We start from the raw sequence: 24,113 nt of genomic DNA, 5'->3' as shown, positions 1-24,113 counted from the left end.
GAAACTCTTCGTTCTTGCAGGAGCTCCCAGGTAATGAAAATGTTGCCAAAATATTTAGGTTGATAGCCGAATTGTTAATACTCAGCCCTGCATCCTCTCACTTCTCTGTTCCACTCTTTTAACTATGAATAAAATGTTTTATATTTATACATACTAGGGGGCTTTGCCCCCTGCTCGCTTTGCTCGAGCAAACCCCCACTTCGCGTCTCTGCCGCTTGCATTGTGAAGAGGGGGGCTGAACGCACCCCAAGGACACATGGTCGCTTCTCCGACACCCCCTCTTAAACTGTGATACACTAGGAAAAACACATACAGTTTTTTACCTTCTCTTTGCTCGATCCGTTGCTGGCTTGCTGCTGCCGCCGTGCCACATGATCTGTATTTCGCATGGCGCAATTCTGTCATATCACCTATGTTCATATATTCGATCTCTTTTCGCTTTTACCTTTTTTTCAATATCGCATTGAATTTTGATTCCGTGTTTGGAATTACTTAGTGACAACACAACGCATAACTGCCCATGATTGAATATTGTTTCTTTCTCTCTACAAGAAATGTGTCTGATATAACCACGCAGGACTTTTCCAAATCTCTTTGCTTAAGCTCTTGTCGTCTCGCGGGAGGTGAAAGTGTCTCTGAGATAATCACGTCTTGTCTCCTTCCAAGATTTTTTTTTTATAATAGAGAAATATCTACATATATAAAGATGGCAGAGGCTGGATCATCTAAGTTGTTTACTCTAAGTTTGTAACTTTCCTAGTAACTTTCCACAGTCTGTAGAAGGATTAATTACTTTTTTTGTGTCTGAGTAGAATGAAGAGCTCATTTGCTGCTATATATATATATATATATATATATATATATATAAAACATCTCTATATATAAAATCCAACGTCTGTCTGTCGTGCTAATCCGAGATAGAGGCTGCGGGTCATGGGGACGGGGAAGCATGACGTCAGGAGTGGGGAGCCGGGCAGGACCCTCCTTACTGTCCTGTTTCACTTCTACACGGGTGAAGCTTTACGTGGAGTTTCTTCCAGTTTCCAGTTAATTTTGGATTGTGTAGGACACCACTGGACTCATAAGTGAAAGGCCTACTACTTCTAAGAGTGATATTGCTTGGTGTCATTTCATTTGTTAACTGTTGTTTTCTTGCCAATATCACTGGAATATTGTCCAAGTAGTACCTCAGAGGATGCAGTGACACAGTCCGCTCCAACTGTGCTTTAAGACACACAGAGGGTTTTTAAGTAATCAACAAAATTTGGGACACCTGTGCAAATTGTTTGCTTCAACTTGCAAGGCTTCATTTACTTAAACTGCTGCAGAACATCTGTAGGTTGTCACCTATTAGTTGTTCCCTGAAGAAGGCCTGTTTGTAATATTACTGAAATGTAATTTTTTTTCCAAGCTTTGCTAACCAAAACTTTAAATTTATACCTCTCGTAGTTTACTGCTTACTTTTTCACCATTTTAGGTCACTTTTGACCATCAGTGTGTGTGTGTGTATATATGTATATATATATATATATATATATATATATATATATATATATATATATATATATATATATATATATATATATATATATATTTATTTTTCTTCTTTTTTCTTTTTCATCAACCAAGGGAACATACACCAGTCCAAAAATGTTGGGGTGCCAACCCAGTTGCCTCTTTAATATCAGTGGCAACAAATCAAAATAAACATGCATATAATGGTTTAAATTTGGACAAAAAGAACAATAAGCAGGCTGTAGAGCCTCAAAAATAGGGTAGAGCTGCTCTGTAGAGTGATCAGGTTAGACAGCAGCTCCGTCTGCTCAGCGTTAGTAGTCCTTGAACTGAAGGAGGCAGAGCCAGAAAAAGAAAGGGATAGCACCCGCTCAAGTCTTTGGGTGGTAGTGCTTACCTGTAACAAACCCAGAAGGTGACCCTCTAATGTACATGCGTGACTATATAGTAACTGTGCTCCCTGTTTGAGACGGGTTGAAATCTAACTAATCAATGTAGACTTTAGTGTTTGCATACCATTAACACAAATGTTGATTTTGTGTAATAAAATGTATTACATTTTTCATTCCAACAGATGGTACATCACAAACATAGTAATATAGTAATAATATTCAAATATGTGAGATATGCAGTGTTTTGGAATGACGAATGCAATGCATATGTCTCTGTTATGTGCCATTTGCTGTGAGATTCATAAATGCAGTGTTAAAGTATGTGAAGTGCCTTTTGTTGGAATGATAAATGCAGTGCATTTTATTACTACACACATTTGTATTGCTCCATCTGTTAGAATGACAGAGATATAGTAACCGGGACAGATACACAGACATACAGACATTTTTATTTGTATTAAGGTGTGTGAGTGTGCATGTGTGTGTGTGTGTGTGTGTATATATATATATATATATATATATATATATATATATATATATATATATATATATATATATATAGGGTTAGGGTTTGATTGTATGGTTGGATACCTACTGATAGGGCCCATGGTGGATGTTTGCCGACTGGTAGGTAACCATCCATACAATCAGATCTAGACTCAGACTATGGATACTATGAATGTAATTACTCCGATCTCTCTCGTGGTGCAGCCTAAACGGACTAAGTCTCTGACGCTGACGTCCGAGGTTCAAATCCCGCGAGGGTTGCAGTGGAGTGTGTACGCCTGATGTGCCCAAATAAGGGCGAAACACGTGCCGCGTACTCTTTGCATTATTTGACAGTAAACTATAATATATATACTAGCCGTGCCCTGTGGCTCTGCCCTCGTATTCGTGAAACCGGACAGGGAGGAGGGCCCCATCATGCTTCCAACTCCTGACGTCATACTTCCCCCTCCCCTTGGCCCGCAGCCTCTCTCTCAGATTAGCGCAAATATATCACTCCTGCAAGCAAACTATGATCCTTAGCGAAATGAGAGAAGTTGCAAAATTAACTGGAATGTCCAAGCAAATTCTAGAAAAAAGCCCGATTTAGATAGATAGATAGATAGATACTTTATTAATCCCAAGGGGAAATTCACATAATCCAGCAGCAGTATACTGATACAAAGAAACAATATTAAATTAAATAGTAATAAAAATGAAAAAAAATTTAAATAAAATTAATGTTAGCATTTACTCCCCCGGGTGGAATTGAAGAGTCGCATAGTGTGGAGGAGGAACGATCTCCTCAGTCTGTCAGTGGAGCAGGACGGTGACAAAAGTCTGTCACTGAAGCTACTCCTCTGCCTGGAGATGACACTGTTCAGTGGATGCAGTGGATTCTTCATGATTGACAGGAGTCTGCTTAATGCCCGTCGCTCTGCCACAGATGTTAAACTGTCTAACTTTAATCCTACAATAGAGCCTGCCTTCTTAACAAGTTTGTCCAGGCGTGAGGCGTCTTTCATCTTTATGCTGCCACCCCAGCACACCACCGCGTAGAAGAGGGCACTCGCCACAACCGTCTGGTAGAACATCTGCAGCATCTTACTGCAGATGTTGAAGGATGCCAACCTTCTCAGAAAGTATAGTCTGCTCTGACCTTTCTTACATAGAGCATCAGTATTGGCAGTCCAGTCCAATTTGTCATCCAGCTGCACTCCCAGATATTTAAAGGTCTGCACCCTCTGCACACAGTCACCTCTGATGATCACAGGGTCCATGAGGGGCCTGGGCCTCCTAAAATCCACCACCAGCTCCTTGGTCTTGCTGGTGTTAAGGTGTAAGTGGTTTGAGTCGCACCATTTAACAAAGTCTTTGATTAACTTTCTGTACTCCTCCTCCTGCCCACTCCTGATGCAGCCCACAATAGCAGTGTCATCAGCGAACTTTTGCACGTGGCAGGACTCTGAGTCATATTGGAAGTCTGATGTATATAGATTGAACAGGACCGGAGAAAGTACAGTCCCCTGCGGCGCCCCTGTATTGCTGCACACAATGTCAGACCTGCAGTTCCCTAGACGCACATATTGAGGTCTGTCTGTAAGATAGTCCACAATCCATGCCACCAGGTGTGAGTCTACTCCCATCTCAGTCAGCTTGTCTCTAAGGAGCAGAGGTTGGATGGTGTTGAAGGCACTAGAGAAGTCCAGAAACATAATTCTTACAGCACCACTGCCTCTGTCCAGGTGGGAGAGGGATCGGTGAAGCATATAGATGATGGCATCCTCCGCTCCCACCTTCTCCTGGTATGCGAACTGCAGAGGGTCGAGGGCGTGGGGGACCTGTGGCCTCAGGTGGTGAAGCAGCAGCCGCTCCATGGTCTTCATCAGATTTAAATCCGTGAAGTAGTTCCCTGGGTCGATAGCTAAGCAGACAGACAGACAGAGAGATGTTGGATTTTATGTATGTATATATATACTTACCAAACCCTTTGGAAAGTGAATTTCAGAACATTAATTTAAAAGAAATCCACAAATCCAGAAATCTGGGTGGTCTCGTGGCCTCGGTACCCCTGCAGATTTTATTTTTTCTCCATCTGTCTGGAGTTTTTTTTGTTTTTTCAGTCCTTCCTGGCCATCGGACCTTACTTTTATCCTATGTTAATTAATGTTCTCTTATTTTCATTCTTACTTTGTCTCTTTTCCCTTTCTTCATCATGTAAAGCACTTTGAGCTACATTATTGTATGAAAATGTGCTATAGAAGTAAATGTTGTAGTTGTTGTTATTTGTAGCATTGCAGTGTGTAACCACACATCGTTCATAAACAAAGATAACATGCAGCAGCCATCTAACCGTCCATTTTCTGGACCTGATCTCAGAGCTGTAGATATCCAAATGCTATTCCAGTAAAAGTATTGCAAGACAGGCACCAAATCAACCATAACAGGGCACCCTCATACATGCTGGGGCTTTGAATTAAGGGAGAACACGCAGAGTCCTTACAGATGGCACCTGAGCCAAGAACAGGGCACAGGCTCTTTGAGGAAACAACTGAGTGCTGTGCCAGTAGCCACACGTGTTACTGTAGGTGGCCTTGTATTTGTAAAGTGGAGATGCTGAGAAAGGTTGTTTACTGTGAAAGAAGTTATATAATGGAAACACAGAACTTTCAGAGCTGGTGATTAAAACAGCATAAATAACTCCTGGCGGTGAAGTGGACGTGTTCTAAGAAAGTAAAAGAGAGCAGCACGCACACCAAATCAGCACGGAGCATTGAGTGGGTGTGCAGAGTGTTCTTTTTGACCACCAGATGGCACACAATCTCTGTTCAGCTAAGGCTTTAACTGCGAGGCCGTCTGCCCAGCAGTTGCCTGTCAGTCCCCCACCAGACTGTGGTATTTTGTTGCCTCAGAAGGCAATGCATGAACTAAAGGGCTCTGTGAGGTGACTTCTACCCTGAATACAGCTTGACAAATTTGCTAAAAAATGTGACGTGTGTGGTCACCTCGTTGAGGTAAACACAAGAATAGGATGCTGCTTTGACCTGCAAATGAGTTTTTAACTAATATAAAATTAAATACCGGCTCAGTACAGCTGGCCCTTTGTTATGGAAATGGTGCCACTTGATCCCATATAAAAAAGACTCCTTTAGATAACTCTCCATCAGATAATGAAGGACACCCTTCCTCCAGTTTCCTCCTCCTCTGCATAGCTGCCCTGATCCCATTTCAAAAGGGGATCAATCATTGAGAAGTACGAGCGGCTTCACCTGGGGAGGAAGGGACCGATGGCACGCTCTGTGTGGCATCCCCTGCTTGGCATAACTTCACATTGTAATGGCTGACAGGGAGCAGTGAGTGGGAGAATACCAGTCAGCCATCTCGTTTGGTGTGATGTTCACCTTTATTTACTGTATTTAGCTGAGATCCATATTTTGGTCGTTTTCATCCCAGAATGCTTTGGGTGTTGCTCTTCCCATTCATACAATAACTGCAACTTATTGTTTTGTGTCGTGCGCTTGACTGAGTGCAGGCGCAGAGCGCTGTGAACAGTTCTCAAGTTACAACACAAGTGTAGCTTATACTAATTACTAAATACAGAAAACATACACACATAAATGCAGATTTGTTAAAACACACAGACAACAGGGTAGAAACTGATTACACAGAAATGGAAGTCAACAATGTCTGTCCATTAACTAACTGATGAACTATGACAACTGTAAAAACGAAACTTGAAAACAATGTCCCAACCCTGGGGACCTCAGCCAACTGCCCACCTACCTGCTTCTGGATTTTCTATAGTGGGGTCTGTGCTGGCCGTCCATCTGTAGATTCCAACGCTTGACATTTCCATGTGCAGGAGAGCCGTCTGGCAGTAGAGCAGAACGTTCTGTGCGACTTCAACTACAAATTCGTTCCCCTTGAGAGCGGTTACTTCAGCTGGTATAATTTTTGTTAGTTTATTTCTTTTACTTGTTCAACAGCCACTCTTGATGGCAAAACAGTAAATCCCCTGCAGCTGTAGCCAACTGAAGCAAATCCACCTCAAGCAGGACAGAGGATGGGGCGGGGCTAGATGTAGGCGGGGTTTGATGTCCAAGTGTCACCGTATATGGAAGGTATGACGTTAAATGTTTATGGATTGATTCAATTTGCAAGTACAGTAAAACCTTGGATTGCAAGTATCTTGGTATGCAAGTGTTTTGCAAGACAAGCAAACATTTTGCATACATTTTAACTTGATAACCGAGTGAGGTCTTGCAATACGAGTAGTACGTATTGTGAACGCGGCCCCAAGGGATGTGGCCGCTCCTCCAAAACCCCCTCTTAAACAGTGATACAATGGGAAACAAACACAGCTTTTCATCTCCTCTTTGCGGGATCAGCTGCTGACCTGCTGCTTGCTGCTTGCTGCTGTGCCACATGATCTGCATCTCGCGCGTAGCTTCGAACATTTAAAAGACCGCACCGTGGCTGTCCTAGTGTCTCGCTGCCTTGTCTATCTTCCCCCGACATCCTCTGCTCCAGTCAGGGCTCCCGAGCCGCCGCACCTCTTTAAGGAGGAAGATTTTGTGTTCTTTTGATCAAGAGGCGGAGCTGTGCCGACCGGTTTTGACAGTGAGTCCGGATCACTCCTGAAAGAGACTTGTGTTTGTTCCGCCTGTATTCGAATCAACGTTCTGTCTCTTGAAAACCCTGAGTGAACCTGTGGAACTTTGTGACCAAAGCGTGACAGTATACGCTTTGTCTGCCGAGCATTATGTGATCACGTTGATTATGTGAGCCGTTGGTTCTTCTCTCTCTCTCTTTCTCACTGTGGGATTGTGGGTAATCGTCTCCCATGCTTGGTCTCAATCGGCATGCCTTACTCGTATAGTCAACATCTGTATGAGCGTACACTGTATACTAAAGCATGGTGACCATTTGTGTGTGCGTAATGATTCTTTTCAAAGGTAAAGTGCAGGTTAATATGTTTTATGTATATTTACTTTATATTTTGTATTAATCATTTTTATATAAATACGAGGGGGCTTTGCACCCTGCCCGCCAGCCACTTCGCATCTCTGCCGCTCACATTTGTGGATTTCACTTTCACCAAACATCAAATCTTTTAATTCTCACGGATACGCCTCTTCATTGGGAGGAAACACTACTTCTCCCTGATGGCAACACAAATTAGACGATCTACAAGTCTCCGACTTAAAGTTTAAATCTGAACACTATATTCAATCTCTTTTCACTGTTCTGTTATTTCACTGACTAATAATTTCCGTTTCTTAGCGCTCGTGCAATCTTTACTATCATTTTTTAGAGTCTTTCAAATTTTCATACTTTTATTATATCTGACCTGCCTGCTCTGCATGTTATCACACCGTTTTTGAACCTCTTTACAACATTCTACTTTGTCATCTACTCTTTGTCTTTTATTTCTGGCCCTGGCCGTGGTTAAATCTCTTGGCACAAAGTCTCATCTTGCGGGAGTTGAAAGTGTCTCTCTGAGAAAGTCACGTCTCATCCCCGGCTAAAAAGTCTCGTCTTGTCCCAGGATTTTTTTATATAATGGAGAGATTTTTGGGTTGTGGAACAAATCATCCAAGTGTCCATTATTTCTTAATGGGGAAATTCGCCTTCATATACGAGTGGTTTGGATTACAAGCATGTTCCCAAAATGAATTATGCTCGCAAACCAAGGCACCACAGTAATGGTATTCTTTAATTACTCCAGATAGTAGTTTATCTATTTGTCACTGTACATCCCTTGCTGTACCAGAATGTAGTGGTAAGTCCAGTTATATGCCAATGGTCGTCTTTGCAGGCTGTGTGATCCTCATTCACAGCAGCTCACTTCTCCTGCTCCTTGAAATTGAAACCGCTAGGTAACATGATGGTCATGTCCGTAAAAATAAAAAAATAAAAGCAACTTAACTTACTGTACAGTAGAACCTCTGGTCACAAACACGCACAAATTAGGTTACGATCAAAAAGGTCTCCAAAGTTTTGCACCTGTTCATGACCACACGCTCTGGTGACGAACAAAAACACTGACGTCCAGTTTTCCTCCTGGTTTGTATGCGCCAATGATTTCCCATTCTCCGTTTCCCATTTTCTTTTGTTTACATAAACAGGGCCTAACAAAGACGACGCACATGTTCAGTCTCTCCCTGTATATCATTCTCGGTCAGACGTGTGTTCATTCGCTGTGAACTCTTTGTGCTCTATTTCGTGTGCTTTTGCATTAATTTTGCAATTAACCATGGCTTTTAAAGAAGTGAAAACCCCTGAAATAGAAGAAATCACAAGAGAGAAAACACCTGAAGGAGAACATCCCTCCGTCGCGGAGCTGGACTCTCCCTCAAAACTGTAACCTCCTCTCCACCCAGCTTCCTCCTTACTTCCTTCACGCCAGAACTCTACTCGTGCAAGGTTAGTTTTATTGGTTGTTTTCAAAGTTTTTACATTTAGTTTACTATTACACTGTGCGTTCTATGGTAGAATTAACTATTTTTGTGCTTAAAAATCTTTTTAAAAAAAAATATTTGCATACAGTTCGTACGGACTGGAACGGATCAATCATATTTGCATACAATCTCATGGGGAAATTGGGTTTGGGTCGTGACCAAATCGGGTTGCGTCCAGAGCTTTGAAATGAATTTACGGTTGTGACCAGAAGTACCACTGTATGTAGAAAGATGGCTCGGTGAGACCTTATGCTACGGTAGCTGAAGGTGCTCTCAATGTTTCCGTTACATTAAAAACAGCCTCATAGCTGCGTTATTTAAAGATAATAATTATTTCAGTATTTCACTATAATTTGCGGTGCGGCGCTCTGGTTGAGGCTTTGGACTTCAAACCCAGAGGCTGTGGGTTCAAATCCCGTCACTTGACACTTTGTGACCCTGAAGGGTGCAGGTCACTTCACTCGCCTGAGCTCCAATTGGGAAAAGAAAAGAAATGGAACTAAATGTTGTAAGTCACTTTGGATAAAGGTGTGGGGCAAATAAGTAAATGTAATTTAATACCATTACGCCCCATCATATCAGTTATAGAACCAGACAACAAGTTTAGCTTGTAACTTCAGCACAGGTTTTAAATCTCCGTCTGGTACTTCTTGACAAGATTTTATGTTTAAGAATTCTGAACTACAATTAGGCAAAGGCCCTCGACATCCGAGTGCTAACAGAAGCCCATGGATCTTTTCATCACTTGAATGGGAATCTGCAGTCTATGAAAGCAACGTCTGCCACATGATAATGCAAAATGGTATTAAAAAATAATATTATGTAAACAACTAGTACAGTAGATGTAATTATCATTGTTATTTTTGAATGTGACTCACTGTTACAAAAATATGTAATAAATAAAGTGGTGAGAAACTGTGACTTGAAAATGTGAAAAGTCTGAATTAGTGTAGGCAGCCCTAATTTGAGGTGTTCACAGAGACTGTAATGACTTACTGTAATGAGGTAGAAGTACATGAGCAACATGAATAGTCACATCAAGAGATTAGAAATATTAAAACGTGTGCTTCAATTTAAATATTTAAGGTCTAAATATTCTCAATTGTAATAGAAATAGGTCACTTTTCCCTGTCTGATTGAGGTCCATAGTGGGCTAGCAAAGGATCACAAATTGAAAATCACATCAAATCTGTAATCAGTGACCTTGAAATAATCTAAAACAGTACCCCACTTGCTTATGCTTGAAATCTGTCATGGGAGTGGCTCTTGGAGGTCTAGGACCACCGGTAAAGAATGAACTATCAAAAACTTATTAGTGATCAGTAAACTTGACACGCCACACGCTTACATTCCCCCCATTTTTTTTTTTTTTTTGGAGTTTTGTGAAATGGAGTAACTTGACCACAGCTTGTTCATCTTTCAGTAACCCATATGTTTTAAAAGCCCCCTGCTGATGATGAGGGAGCAAATCTAATACTTTTAGTTCAACACCTTCTGTAAGGTGCAGTGGTGGCGCTGCTGCCTTATAGTAATGAGACCAGAGTTTGTATCCCGGGTCCTCCCTGTGTGGAGTCTGCATGTCCTCCCCATGTCTGTGTGGGTTTCCTCCAACAGTCCAAAGACATGCAAGTTAGGTGGATTGGCGATTCTAAACAGGCCCCAGTGTGTGTGTGTATGTATTTGTGTGTGTGTGTGTGTGTGTGTGCGATGGACTGGCATCCTGCCTTGTGCCCTATGTTGGGTTAAATAAGCCCCAGTAGACCTGTGGAACTCTTTACCTCATTACATACAGGAGTCGTCTACAATTCAAAACGAGATTAAAGACTCATTTCTAGTCACTTGCTTTCCATGACCTTCAGTAATACTGATGCTTTCCTCATTGTGATTATGTAACATTACTTCTATTTATTATTTATTTTATTTATGTTAATTTATTTTATTTCTATTTATGTTATTTACATTAATTGTATGTTTTTTCTTCTTTTATTGTAAAGCACTTTGGCCACAGCATTCCTATGTTGTTTTAAATGTGCTATAGAAATAAATTGACATTGACATTTTATTCGACGTTCCCCTTTTTGTACTTTTTATTGTGTAGCCTTTGTCAGAAGGCCTCAAATCCCATAGACTTAGCACTGCTTATGAGGTATTGTACTTTAGAATTTCTCCCCACTTTCCATTCTACATCTATAACCTCAGGTAATTACATAGAATAACAGACAAGCAGTAGTTAAATTACAACTTTAAATAATGTATTATTGATAATATTAATAAAATAATAACAATAAGCGAAGTACATGTGAATATTGACAACCATACAACCTGATAAATACTGATGTGTAGTTTCAGGCAGCACACAGACTTGTCAGTTACTTAAAATGTCTCTAGTTAAGTCATCATTTTTAGTCAGCTTTCTTAAGGACAGGCCGCATGTCTGTCTCAATATGGCTGCCGAGTTGTGCTTCTCAGTGTGGTCTTCTGTTCAGTTTACGGTGTGTGAGATGCTCCTTCATCGTGATGAAATAGGGGGGTGGGGGTAAAGCAACCGAATTTCTACATCCTTTGTCCAAATCCTTACACCAATAGGGCATCATGCTATAGAATGGCCTCTGATTCACTGATGCTACCGTGGGCAGAATCAGGAGTGGGCAGGAGGAAGAATATAGGAACCTAATCAAGGACTTTGTTAAATGGTGTGACTCAAACCACTTAAACCTGAACACCAGCAAAACCAAGGAACTGGTGGTGGATTTTAGGAGGCCAAGGCTCTTCACGGACCCCATGATCATCAGAGGTGACTGTGCAGAGGGTGCAGACCTATAAATACCTGGGAGTGCAGCTGGATGATAAATTAGACTGGACTGCCAATACTGATGCTCTGTAAAAGAGAGGACAGAGCCAACTATACTTCCTTAGAAGACTGGCGTCCTTCAACATCTGTAATAAGATGCTGCAGATGTTCTATCAGACGGTTGTGGCGAGTGCCCTCTTCTACACGGTGGTGTGCTGGGGAGGCAGCATAAAGAAGAGGGACGCCTCACACCTGGACAAACTGGTGAGGAAGGCAGGCTCTATTGTGGGCAAGAGCTGGACGGTTTGACATCTGTGGCAGAGTGACGGGCGCTGAGCAGGCTCCTGTCAGTCATGGAGAATCCACTGCATCCACTGAACAATATCATCTGACAGACTGAGGAGCAGTTTCAGTGACAGACTGCTGTCACCGTCCTGCTCCACTGACAGACTGAGGAGATTGCTCCTCCCCCCCACTATGCGACTCCATCCGGGGGGGTAAACGTTATACAAACATAATAAAAGTTATTGTCTGTTATATCTGCATTTTTGTCACTGTTTAATTTAGTATTTTTTTTATGATCAGTATGCTGCTGCTGGAGTATGTGAATTTCCCCTTGGGATTAATAATCTATCTATCTATCTATCTATCTATCTATCTATCTATCATATAGTGCCTTTCATATCTATCTATCTATCTATCTATCTATCTATCTATCTATCTATCTATCTATCTATCTAATTCTAACCAATCCCAAACAGCCATACTTCAGACCAGCAGTGGGTGCCCCAAAACCATTTGTTGAGTGAAGCTTGCCAGCTAGGTAGTTTGGCTTTCCTATGGGAGTTGATTAAGAAGGTCCTGCGGGGAATCACTGTCCAAACTGGTTTTGGGCACTTCACCTGACCCTGTCATAAAATTCCTCGCTCAGTCCTAAAGAACCCTGAGGGGGTTTAAAAAACCTCAAACCATTGTTGTTCTTACAATGATCTAACACTAATATTACATTGCTTTGTTTAAGTTACAAATAAAGACATACAAAAAATGTATCAACTTGCATACAAAACAGTCACAATGCTCCAGACGTTCACTGGCTGGTAGAGCAGCCTCCCAACTGACACACTGCGACCCCATAACCTGCTTTCAAAAGTATCTTGCTGTGCTCTTCAACTGATCGCACAAGATATTGCGTAGCATTGTAGCATATCTCTGTGTCCTGGGGGGTCCAGGAAAGATGTATGGTGCCAATGTCTGAGCGGGTATCTGCTATTACCTGGCACATGTAATGACATGATTGGGGATGTAATGAATAGTGCAGGCCATATGACACACTGAGGGTTCTGTCGGTTTCCTTACCAATAAGCCAGCCACCACCTACAGCGCCATAACGTCTGTCAAAGCTACTTTGCCTCAAAATAAATGAATCATGGGTTGACCAAGACCACAGTGTCAGGATGTTTGTCGGTCTCTCCTTGTCATCCCCGATGACTTGTACATTTATGGAGTGTCCGTGTCCACAGTTAACAAAAGCTTCTTCATTCTCGCTAGGTGCCCTTATTGCAATATGAGTGCAGTCGACTGCTCTGATTGTGTGAGGAGAACCGGGCACGGCTGCAAGTTACCATTCTTAAGTTGTCAAGAATATGTTTTGTGCTATGTCTGTACACCCACACCATAACTTGATGTAGTGCCTCGCTGGTTGGTTAATGGCTTCCAGCACAGTGGGCTTGACAGTAAAGTTTGGGCTGTGAGATCCCTGACCTGACCCTGACAACAGGGAGCCGATGTATAATCTGACAAAAAAACAAATACGCAGCATTGGCCCTCTTAAAAGGGAACTAAAATACAGTCTGTGCCTCACATTCATCACCTTTGAGGTTTAATATATTTGTCACGTTAACATGCATTTAGATATCTCTCAGTGATATGAATTAGTATATTATCATTTCTATCATAGAGGTATTATTATAATGTCTTATACCACAATTATATTATTATGATACTACGTCCATTTAGAGGGTTTGGCTGATCAAGGGTGTTGTCATTTCTCAGATTCCCTGAGATATGTTGCATACGCATGGCTCAAAGCTGCTGTAAACATACACACTTCCCCATCAACTTTTCTTTTATAAATCCCATTTGCATTGTAAGTTGCGTGTGTGCAATTCGAGCCTCTCTTTGTGCGTACGCAAGCTTTTTAAGTGAAGCCCGTGGGCTGTTTTAACCACCCACCGCAGGAACTGTACAAGTTAGTGAGGATGAGGTGGACTGATTGATTTTTCCCCCAGCCATCCTGGTTCCTACATCCGTGGTCCCCCCCACTCCACCCTAAATTTGAAGTTAGCAGGTTGGAAGTGTATGTGAATGAGTTTTATTAAACACTTCATCAGAGTTTAGAAGAGTTATGAGGCTGCCAGTACATACGGTTATAGTTACCGTATATACTATACTCGCGTATAAGTTGGGTCTTGAAACCTGAAAAATCGATCATAAAATCACAACCTGACTTATACACCCGTTCAAAAATACGTTTCTCAGGTGCATTTTGCTGCAGCAGCGCAGTTACCAGTTTCTTTCTCTATTTCAATGACGTTTAATTTAAAACCAGCTTCATATTTTCTTCTGATCGAACGCTCCATCGTAGGTAAGGGATGCTCTTATGATAAAGGTGTATGAGGGAGTGAGATGCAAAAAACGCAAAACCGTGCAAATGTCACTTGAGAATAATTTGGGTAGTACTGTGTGGTCACGTTGGCACAATACATAGAAATAAAAGGCCGTGTGCTTTGTGGTGACTCTCTCAGGTGGGCGTTAGCATATCATAATCTCTTGGACCAATAGCGTGAGTTTTCCACATTCGAGTTATACGACCGACATTATAAAATACCGGAAATTATACAGTAAAATCAAGCCCCGACTTATCCGTGGGAGAACTTAAACGAGAGTATATACGGTAATTGTTATTACAATTTAGGATGTTGAATCAAAGGTTAAGTGTGTGCTGTTCACTTGTTTAATGCCAAACACAATTTCCACAGCTCACCTTGCAGGAATTTGATAAACCAACCATTGAAACGTATCCGGAAAACTGAAATCCCCTCATTACTCTCCACCAAACCCCCGAGCAACGCAGAACATCGGGGAACCCGTGAGGTTAGGTTCTCACTCTTAGCAGGCCAAGCACTAACAGCTGCTGGTGGCGGCAGCAGCAGCAGCAGCTACATAGCGCCTGCCTTGCAGTCTTGAGACGGTCTTTAACTACACTGCAGTTTGGCCAGGCGTCTGCTTGTTACAGCCATAACATGAGTGCAAACAATCGAAGTCTTTGAGAACGATGAAATATGCATGGCTATCCGTGACGGACACATAAAGTAAAGCAATTAGCCGCGTAATCCTAGAGAGTTGTGGGCGACCGGCTGCTCTGGCCTCCCTCCCTTCTCCCGCTTCCTCAACACCCTCCACTCCCGGATTGCTCCCTCTCTGTATTAGTTAAATGTATTTTGTGTGTCCGCATCCCATCAAATCAAGCAACACTTCCTCTAATTGGCTTATAAATAATACAGCTGGGCTCACATTATAATTTAATCAGCGGTAAACATTGCAGGGGCCGTCTGTAAAGAATCTATCTCTCATTAATTTCTTAATTTCAGGAGATGGAATGGAAGGGGGGGTCAGGGGGATTTGGAGATCGGATGAACGGAGCCACAAGGATTGCCTCGGGCTGGGTAGAGGGATAGTTAAAAAAAAACGAAAAATAAAGGCAATGTGCTGTTAGTTCTTGTTAACGGATGTAATTCATTCCAAGGGAGTTTTTTTTTTTTAATGCATTTTTTTATGCCGTGTATGAAAATCCACTGGAAAGGTTGGATACGCATACGGGAGGGGGGAAAAAAAATTGGTAAATAAATGCTACAAATGAGTGACAGGGACTCATCAGATCTGTCACCGGATTGAAAACGTCAAGGTTGTGTGTGGATAGAAACCTCTAGAAACGAATTTGCCTCTCGTGAGCCTCCCCACCAATTTGATCTTTCGTTTCAACTGGGTCTATGAATATTTCATATCGAGAAACATAAATATTAATCCAAATAGCTTTGTGGTTGTTATTATTTCTTTTTTAAGACAAATATTTATTAAAAATTTAGGATGGCCACCCCAGTACAGCACATATAACTAGACCCACTTTTAAGTGTGCTGGCAGTAAATGACCAGGCTAAAAGGCCAATCATCTCAATTTTGGCCACTAATGCAGTCGTTGAGACTCACTGCAGTCCAGGGAGTTTGTGGCACTAGCCAGTCCCGAGACGACGACGAAGAAGAAGAAGGAGGAGATGACAATGAATGGCTGTAGCGTAACATCTGGAGAAGACCCTCTTCAAACCTGACACAGCTGGAGTAGTTTGCTCAGGACGAGTGGGCCGAACGACCTGCGGACAGGCGCAGGAGTCTCATGGAGACTTTTACAGTGACTGCAAACTCTAAAGGTTGTGCAGCAAAATATTAGGTTAAGGGTCCCACCATTTTTCTCCGTACCATTTTCATTTGTGTTATTATTTTATATATTCTGTTGAAACAAAACTCGAAAGCAAAGTCTGATTTTTGTTAAATACGTAATAAACAGTGATGAGTGGCAATGACTTTTGTCAGTTTCAAGTTCTTTCTGAGACCATTTTGTGTTTTTCTGTTTTCATGGAGGGGCACAAACAAATCTGTCCACGTCTGTAAATGCAATGTGTGCTTCGCACCCCTGGTTAGTTACCCAATTGACCACGTGAGCCAAGTTAAGGCAAACATCTCATTTTGAGTTTAGGCCGGTCCAATGAGAAGAACAACCTTTTACTATCTGCCAGCAGATTCTTTTGTTTAGAAAGGCACCACACTTATAAATTTCTATAGAAATGTGTAATTCCAAAGCAACAGACATTAAAGCTTGTGAAGGAATGGATAAGTGCAGGAGAATATTATAACAGCACTACTTCAATCGTCTACTCCTCCCAGCAGCCCTGGTAATATTACACCATTGGGCAACTTCAGCCTGATGAGGTGGCTGCTGGGAAGAAGGATAATCACGCACTCTCTTTAAAAAAGGAGCCATAAAGGGTAGAGGGGATCACAATCCCCTCTGGATCTCAGGACTGGCGTACCAGGACACAAGGAAGTCAATGGTGGGTACAGTTTTACCCGCCCACTAGGATGCTAAGTTTCACAGCATCTGTCCGTTGGTTTCCATGCTTCACGCGCTTGTCCTGTGTCTGCTTGTTTGTGCGAGTTTTGTCTCGGCTGGATACGTCTTCATATGACGAGTTCTCCCAATCTCAGCAAATCTTCACGTGACAACTGGAACCTGCTAGGAGAAAACTTTCCATTTCACTCAGGGGGCTGTTCACAGGGGCTTTTCATTCTGTTCACCGCTGTCCTCTGCCCCTGCTGTCCTGGACTGTGTTTGGACATTATGGTCATTTTTTATTGTGCAGTGTCTAGTGTTTTGTTCGGTATTTGTTAAATAATTATCGCCATCAGGAAGTCTGGGGGTCTTTTGCATATGTGTTTGTGTAATAATTGTTTTTTTTTGCCTTCTTTATTTGTTTAATGTCTACTTTATTATTCATTCATTTGATCCTCTTTATATGTGTCTCTGTGTGTGAGTGTGCGCTTGCTGGGTCAATCCTGGGTGTGTTCCTGGGGTCACTGTAATAAAATAGATAGATAGATACTTTATTAATCCCAAGGGGAAATTCACATAATCCAGCAGCAGTATACTGATACAAAGAAACAATATTAAATTAAATAGTAATAAAAATGAAAAGAATTAAAATAAAATTAATGTTCGCATTTATTCCCCCAGGTGGAATTGAAGAGTCGCATAGTGTGGGGGAGGAACGATCTCGTCAGTCTGTCAGTGGAGCAGGACGGTGACAAAAGTCTGTCACTGAAGCTACTCCTCTGCCTGGAGATGACACTGTTCAGTGGATGCAGTGGATTCTTCATGATTGACAGGAGTTTGCTTAATGCCCGTCGCTCTGCCACAGATGTTAAACTGTCCAACTTTAATCCTACAATAGAGCCTGCCTTCTTAACAAGTTTGTCCAGGCGTGAGGCGTCTTTCATCTTTATGCTGCCACCCCAGCACACCACCGCGTAGAAGAGGGCACTCGCCACAACCGTCTGGTAGAACATCTGCAGCATCTTACTGCAGATGTTGAAGGATGTCAACCTTCTCAGAAAGTATAGTCTGCTCTGACCTTTCTTACATAGAGCATCAGTATTGGCAGTCCAGTCCAATTTGTCATCCAGCTGCACTCCCAGATATTTAAAGGTCTGCACCCTCTGCACAGTCACCTCTGATGATCACAGGGTCCATGAGGGGCCTGGGCCTCCTAAAATCCACCACCAGCTCCTTGGTCTTGCTGGTGTTAAGGTGTAAGTGGTTTGAGTCGCACCATTTAACAAAGTCTTTGATTAACTTTCTGTACTCCTCCTCCTCCCCACACCTGATGCAGCCTACAATAGCAGGGTCATCAGCGAACTTTTGCACGTGGCAGGACTCCGAGTCATATTGGAAGTCTGATGTATATAGACTGAACAGGACCGGAGAAAGTACAGTCCTGCGGCGCTCCTGTATTGCTGCACACAATGTCAGACCTGCAGTTCCCAAGACGCACATATTGAGGTCTGTCTGTAAGATAGTCCACAATCCATGCCACCAGGTGTGAGTCTACTCCCATCTCAGTCAGCTTATCCCTAAGGAGCAGAGGTTGGATGGTGTTGAAGGCGCTAGAGAAGTCCAAAAACATAATTCTTACAGCGCCACTGCCTCTGTCCAGGTGGACAACAAATAAAGAAATCGCCATCTCAGGACGGTGCGACTGATACATTCTGACAGGTGTGAGACATGCCCGGACACCCTCAGGCTGAGACCACGGCTTTATCAAAAGGCACACGTTTATTTAAGCACAAATACCACAGTACCGCACAGCACACTGTGCTCCCAGCACCAATCACCCCTACTCCGGGCTTCTCTCTCACTGTCCGTGGGCCGCCTCTCCTCTCTCCACAGGAGCTTCGTCCTGCTCCCACTCCCGACTCCTTCTTCCTGACTGTAGGAAGGCGGCCCCTTTTATGTTCACCCGGACGTGCTCCAGGTGCTCGATGGCGCGCTCTTCTGGCAGCACTTCCTGGTGTGGTGGAAGTGCTGCTCTTGCACCCGGAAGCACTCCGGGCGTCCCTGGAAGAATCTTCCTGCATCTTCCCGGGTGTGGCAGAAGTGAACGTTTCCCAGGCTCCATGAGGCTCGGGGCGCCCCCATGGTGGTGGCCACGGGCCCCAACGGGCTTGAGCCTCCTTGCTCCTCTCCCACGGTCCTCTCCCAATCCAGGGCGGCTGCCCCCTCGTGGCCCGATGGACGTTTACTCCACCTCTTGGTCCTTCCAGGCACCCCGGCTGGGTCTGTCCCCCAGCCTCCTGTGACACAGGGTACAACTAGACCCGCCGTTTGACGTCCTCTTGTCTTGGTACGCCAGTGCTGAGATTCTGAGCTCCTAATTAATGTGATAGTTAAAGATAAGACAATAAGATCCTACGAACTTTACATGACCAGAAGCCATTGTCAGATATCCTTGCTTGAGAAATCATATACAGTGGACCCTTGACTTACGAACTCAATTCATTTGCGAGGGCTCGTTGTAACTCAAGTTGGTTGTTAGTCAAGACTATTTTTCCCATAAGAAATAATGGAAATACCCATAATGCGCTCTGAACCTCCCACAGCAACACTTCCTTAACCTTTTCATAATAGAAAAGGGTTGTATAATGCGCATAATTTACCAAAACACCAATAATTTTTGTAATGTACTAACCAAAAAGTTATAAAAAGTGCGTAGCCTACCAGAAACAACAATTTCACACTGAACTCACCATTTAATTTGACATCTTTGGGCTGCAGGAAGGGAGGAGGAGGAGAATGAAACGGAAGGTGGTTATTGTTTAGAAGGAGCCTCCTCGTGCAAATCTTTTCTTTGTAAAATTGTCGAGATGGTGGATTTCGACATGCTGTACATATTAGCGAGATTGGTCACGAACGCCACTCTCATATTTCCGCACAATTTCCTTCTTCGTTTCGATTGTGATCGCTGTTTCTCAAGTTAATAATGACAGTAGTCGAGCGCTCAGTTCAAAGCTGGTCGTGTTGTGAACAGCTGTAATAATACACTCCAAAGTAAGCCGGTGCTGACTCAGCCTGATGACACCACCATGTGCCGCGCCAGACCGCTTGCTAACATCCCTTAACAATCACTTTCTTTACCTTCGTTACCTTCTCTTCCTTCCTTAGCAATTATGCGTCTTGCTTGCCATGGTCCTAGTGAATTATATATATAGATAAATCACTGCACTGACCGAAATTACGTCCACAAACGCATGTATCTGGGCTCCGACTGACGCTTACGAACGCTCTCGGCTGTTTGTTTACAATCGCACAAGCGGATACACGTGACCCCATTCGGGTCGTAACGCAAGATGTTGGTCGTAAATCAAAACAAAAATTTTGGTCGTAACTCGTTGTTCGCATGTCAGGCCGGTCGTATGTCAAGGGTCGACTGTATGTCACTTGACATTTAAATGAAATATTTTAAGTTATTACCTACTTCAGCTTTTTTTTCTTACCATCTTTCTAATGATTTTTATCTTTCAGGGTCTTCTTCCTGGACCTGCCCAATGAGCTCTGCATAGAGCGCCTGACTTTAAGAGCAATTGATCCTGTGACTGGGGACAGGTCAGTAAGAAGATGCGACTTTTGTACTTTGATTGCTCTTCTTTTGGACCACCTAGATTGGGGTTCTCAACGTCGGTCCTGGGGGGCCCACTGTGGCTGCAGGTTTTTGTTCCAACCAGCTTCTGCTTCTATTTGGAAACCTGGCCTAATAAAGTAAACTGTTATTTGCCAGATTCTGTGTTGTGGGAAAAATGTAGAAATTAGAAAACTAAATTTGGTAAAAAAAAATATATATATATATATATATATATATATATATATATATATATATATATATATATATGTTAAAATGCAGTTATATACCAACCAGTTATATGGGAATAATGTATTTTTTTTCTTTTTAACAATATTTTCACCTTGATTTTCATTCTGTTTTTGCCGGGTGTTCCAATTGTTTAATTAATTCATTATTTTCTAATTAGTGGGTCTAATGCTGAAGTAGTTGCAGCCTTTCATGATTCTGCCTGGCTGTCTGCTCTGCTGGTTGTCATTATTAAGATCCAATGAAGGGAGCAAACTGCACAGAGAAACGGGCAAAATATAATCTAAGCAACAAAAACGAGATAAACATTTAAATGTCTAGCAAAAATAGGAATATTTCTAAATGTCTTTTACATGTAAAACCTGCTACATTGCTTTCTTAATGTAGAATGTAGAATAAGAGAAGAGAAAAAAAAATCGCAGCTAATTAAATGAAATCAGTGTTATCAGGTGTTGTCGCTGATTAGGAATCTGGTTGGAACAAAAACCAGCAGTCACAGGGGGTCCCCAGAACCGAGGTTGAGAACCCCTGACCTAGATGGATAACTCCAGGGTCTCATTTTTGTCTCGACAGGTACCACTATCTGTACAAAGCTGCCCCCAGCCAACAAGTGCAAAGTCGCCTACAGCGCAACCCCCGGGACTCTGAGGAGGACCTGCTCCGCCGTCTTGCTATACACCACGAGAACATCCACGACCTACAAGAGTTTTACCGGGACGCCGTACATGTGAACGCAGACCAGGACCCTCACTCTGTGTTTGAGGTTTTAGAGAGCAGGCTGGTGAACCGGCCTCCCAAAACTGTCAAGCGGCAGCCTCTGACTCACTTCTGAAGGCAGGCCGACCTAAGACCCCCTAGACAGGCAGATAGGATGCGCACTGTTGATTCTGATGGCAGAAATCTTCTCTGCTTCCTAAAAATCAAATCAAATTTTAAGCAGGTGGGCAGATGCTTTTGCAGATTTGATTCTGTAATCTGCAGCCCGTCCCCTGTGTAATGAAGTGAGGGGGATAGGATGAAGGTGAATACAGGGCATGGGTAGGGATATCTGACGACATCATAGCGTGAAACCATCTGAGTCGCAGTGGCGTGCCTGGACAGTTTTACATTTTTAGGTAACACTTTAGTTTAGGTACTCAGAAAATGCATCAAATAGTCCCAATGGCTGCTTTTGGTCTCAATAACACTTAAGTAGCATTGGTTAAGTGGCAGTTTACTTCTGCGTAGTGTGGCCTCCTAAAATAACGTCACACTGGAATGGTCAGAGTTGACCTAAGTGTGTGAAACGCACACACCGGCACATCTTAATATGAGACGAATAATCACTTTACTGATGCTTTGTAAATGTTATTAAAGGATAAGGATGGCATTTTTCAAGTCATGCACGTACAGTTTTAACATAGTGAACAGTTTTAAAATCATAAAATTACTGCCTGTAATAATTCTTAACACTTTAAAGCAGCGGTGTCAAACTCCAGGCCTGTGGCTGCAGGTTTTCATTCTTGCCATCTTCTTCATTAGTGGCCAGTTTTTGCTGCTGATCTTGACTCGGGCCCCATAGTCGTTTCTTTTTCCTTAATTAGCAGCCAAACAATAATGAGATACAAAACAGGCCACCATATGACCAGCTCACCTGTGCCCATCACAAAATATCAGAAAATAAAGAAAGATGAAGGTCTCAGTAAGACTGATTTCTGAGGTCACCAAAACATTATGACTGCGTTCTTAGAAAAAGCAGAAAAACAAGAGTTATGGAAATATCTGCTGTAGCAGAATGAGAGCAGCAACAAGCCATAGAATTAAATAACGAGTTTAATTAACAGCAAGAACCGACTTCTCATTAAGAAAGTGGTTGGAGTCAAATTGGCTGGAGTTTGAATCCCCAATTTAGCTGGTCATCTGTTGGCTCGTTTCAAGTCTCATTTCTGTTTGGCTGCCATTTAATGAAGAAAAGAATCAATTCAGAGGACTGAATCCTTAAAAACAGAGCTATTAAAATGAAGGGTAAAGGAGTTAATTAGCAGTGAAAACTGGCCACTGATTAGGAAGAGAGTTAGAATGAAAACCTGCAGCCCTCCAGGCCTCGTGTTCGACACCCCTGCTTTAAATGATACGTTTGGGTATTTTCAAGCCAAATTTATTTCTTCACAAACATGGTATATATGCATTTTTGATGTAAAATTGTGTTCCAAAGTCCAGCATTTTCAAAATTCCCATTCCCACACTGGCCTTTACAATTGGAAGTAACGGGGCATGGGAACAGTTGGGAAAACAAGCGCCTTAAAACTTACCGAACACGTCCATTTTTCAAGCCCAGACAGTTGTGGAGTATCAATCCGGGTCTTGTGAACTGCCTTATACATGTCACGTTTGAACAAAAAAGCACCAATCTTAGTAGATTCAGCAGTTTCAAAAGAAAACCCGTTGTACGCAAGTGTCGGAGATAAAATCCCAGTGAACTGTTTGTGCCACGTGGTTGGTTTTTGTTTTGATCTACCTCCATATTTATGTGCGAACTTACTCAAGCGAATAAAAAAAATGTCCTTACCGTGAGAAAAGTACTATCAGGAATATGCGATAAAATGTTTATTTCCAGATTCCTCTTGTTGTCACAAACATGTGATGAAAACACAGAAGGCATGCTCTCTTTTATCGAAGCTCAAAGAGGACTGCGGCCGGGTGCGGTAAGGCAGGACAGAACAGACAACAAAAGAGAGTTTAAGACGCCAACTGGGTCGCCCCATCTAGTAACGTTTGGCAATGCAAGCAAAAAAATCTCACAATTCAACAAAAGGAAATCGCCACTCTGGCTGAACCAATAGGCTCTCCTCCGGTAGCTCTTATATCATTTTAAATGGGTCAGTCAATCGGGAGCGCCGTCTGGCATTTCACTCTCAGATTAAATGCTGACTCCTTTCTGGGCAGCTGGGCTTACGCAAAAATAACCAGATTGGTAAAACAAAAATCTATGTGTTGATGACTTCCATGCATTCTAAACATTGCCACCTTCTCTATACTCCTCCTCGTGATCTCTACACCGCCGCTCCATACGTGTCATCCATTGATTGAAACAGTGCTGGAAGGCTTCTTGCTTGAGGCTCTTCAACAGGTTTGCCGTTTTTGTCTTCACTTCATCCACTGAAGAAAAATGAGTTCCCTTCAGGTCACTTTTGATCATGGCCCCCACATTCTAACGTGGACCCCTAGGCCAGGGTCTCTGGTGGGCCCTTCACCTAGGGTTAAGGGAAACGTGATACCCAATAGGATTTAAAATAAAATAAGAGAGGTTAATGATGTGAAAATATAAGAAGTATTATGCACATTTATTGAATATATTTATAAAGATCCTAATGAAAAACTTACAATAGTATTAAAAATTATTGCAAAATCTGTTTTCTAGCTTTCTTTGACGCAAAATTTTCAATGACCTCATTAA

General features: G+C 42.4%; 1 protein-coding gene across 1 annotated transcript in view; it reads left to right on the top strand.

The window, feature by feature from the left end:
- ak8 (adenylate kinase 8) overlaps positions 1 to 22,312 on the top strand; it is a 163,400-nt gene extending 141,088 nt beyond the window's left edge. Inside the window, exons 13-14 of the mRNA XM_039764300.1 lie at positions 20,335 to 20,415; positions 21,251 to 22,312. Of these exons, the coding sequence (XP_039620234.1) occupies positions 20,335 to 20,415; positions 21,251 to 21,509 (340 nt within the window). The 3' untranslated portion in view covers positions 21,510 to 22,312. The remainder of the gene's footprint in view (positions 1 to 20,334; positions 20,416 to 21,250) is intronic.
- Positions 22,313 to 24,113: the final 1,801 nt, after the last annotated feature.

Source organism: Polypterus senegalus, chromosome 9 (genome assembly GCF_016835505.1).
Source record: "Polypterus senegalus isolate Bchr_013 chromosome 9, ASM1683550v1, whole genome shotgun sequence".
Classification (NCBI taxonomy): domain Eukaryota; kingdom Metazoa; phylum Chordata; class Cladistia; order Polypteriformes; family Polypteridae; genus Polypterus; species Polypterus senegalus.
The sequence above is the reverse complement of the archived record's forward strand: the minus strand, read 5'-3'. Positions and strand labels throughout refer to the sequence as shown.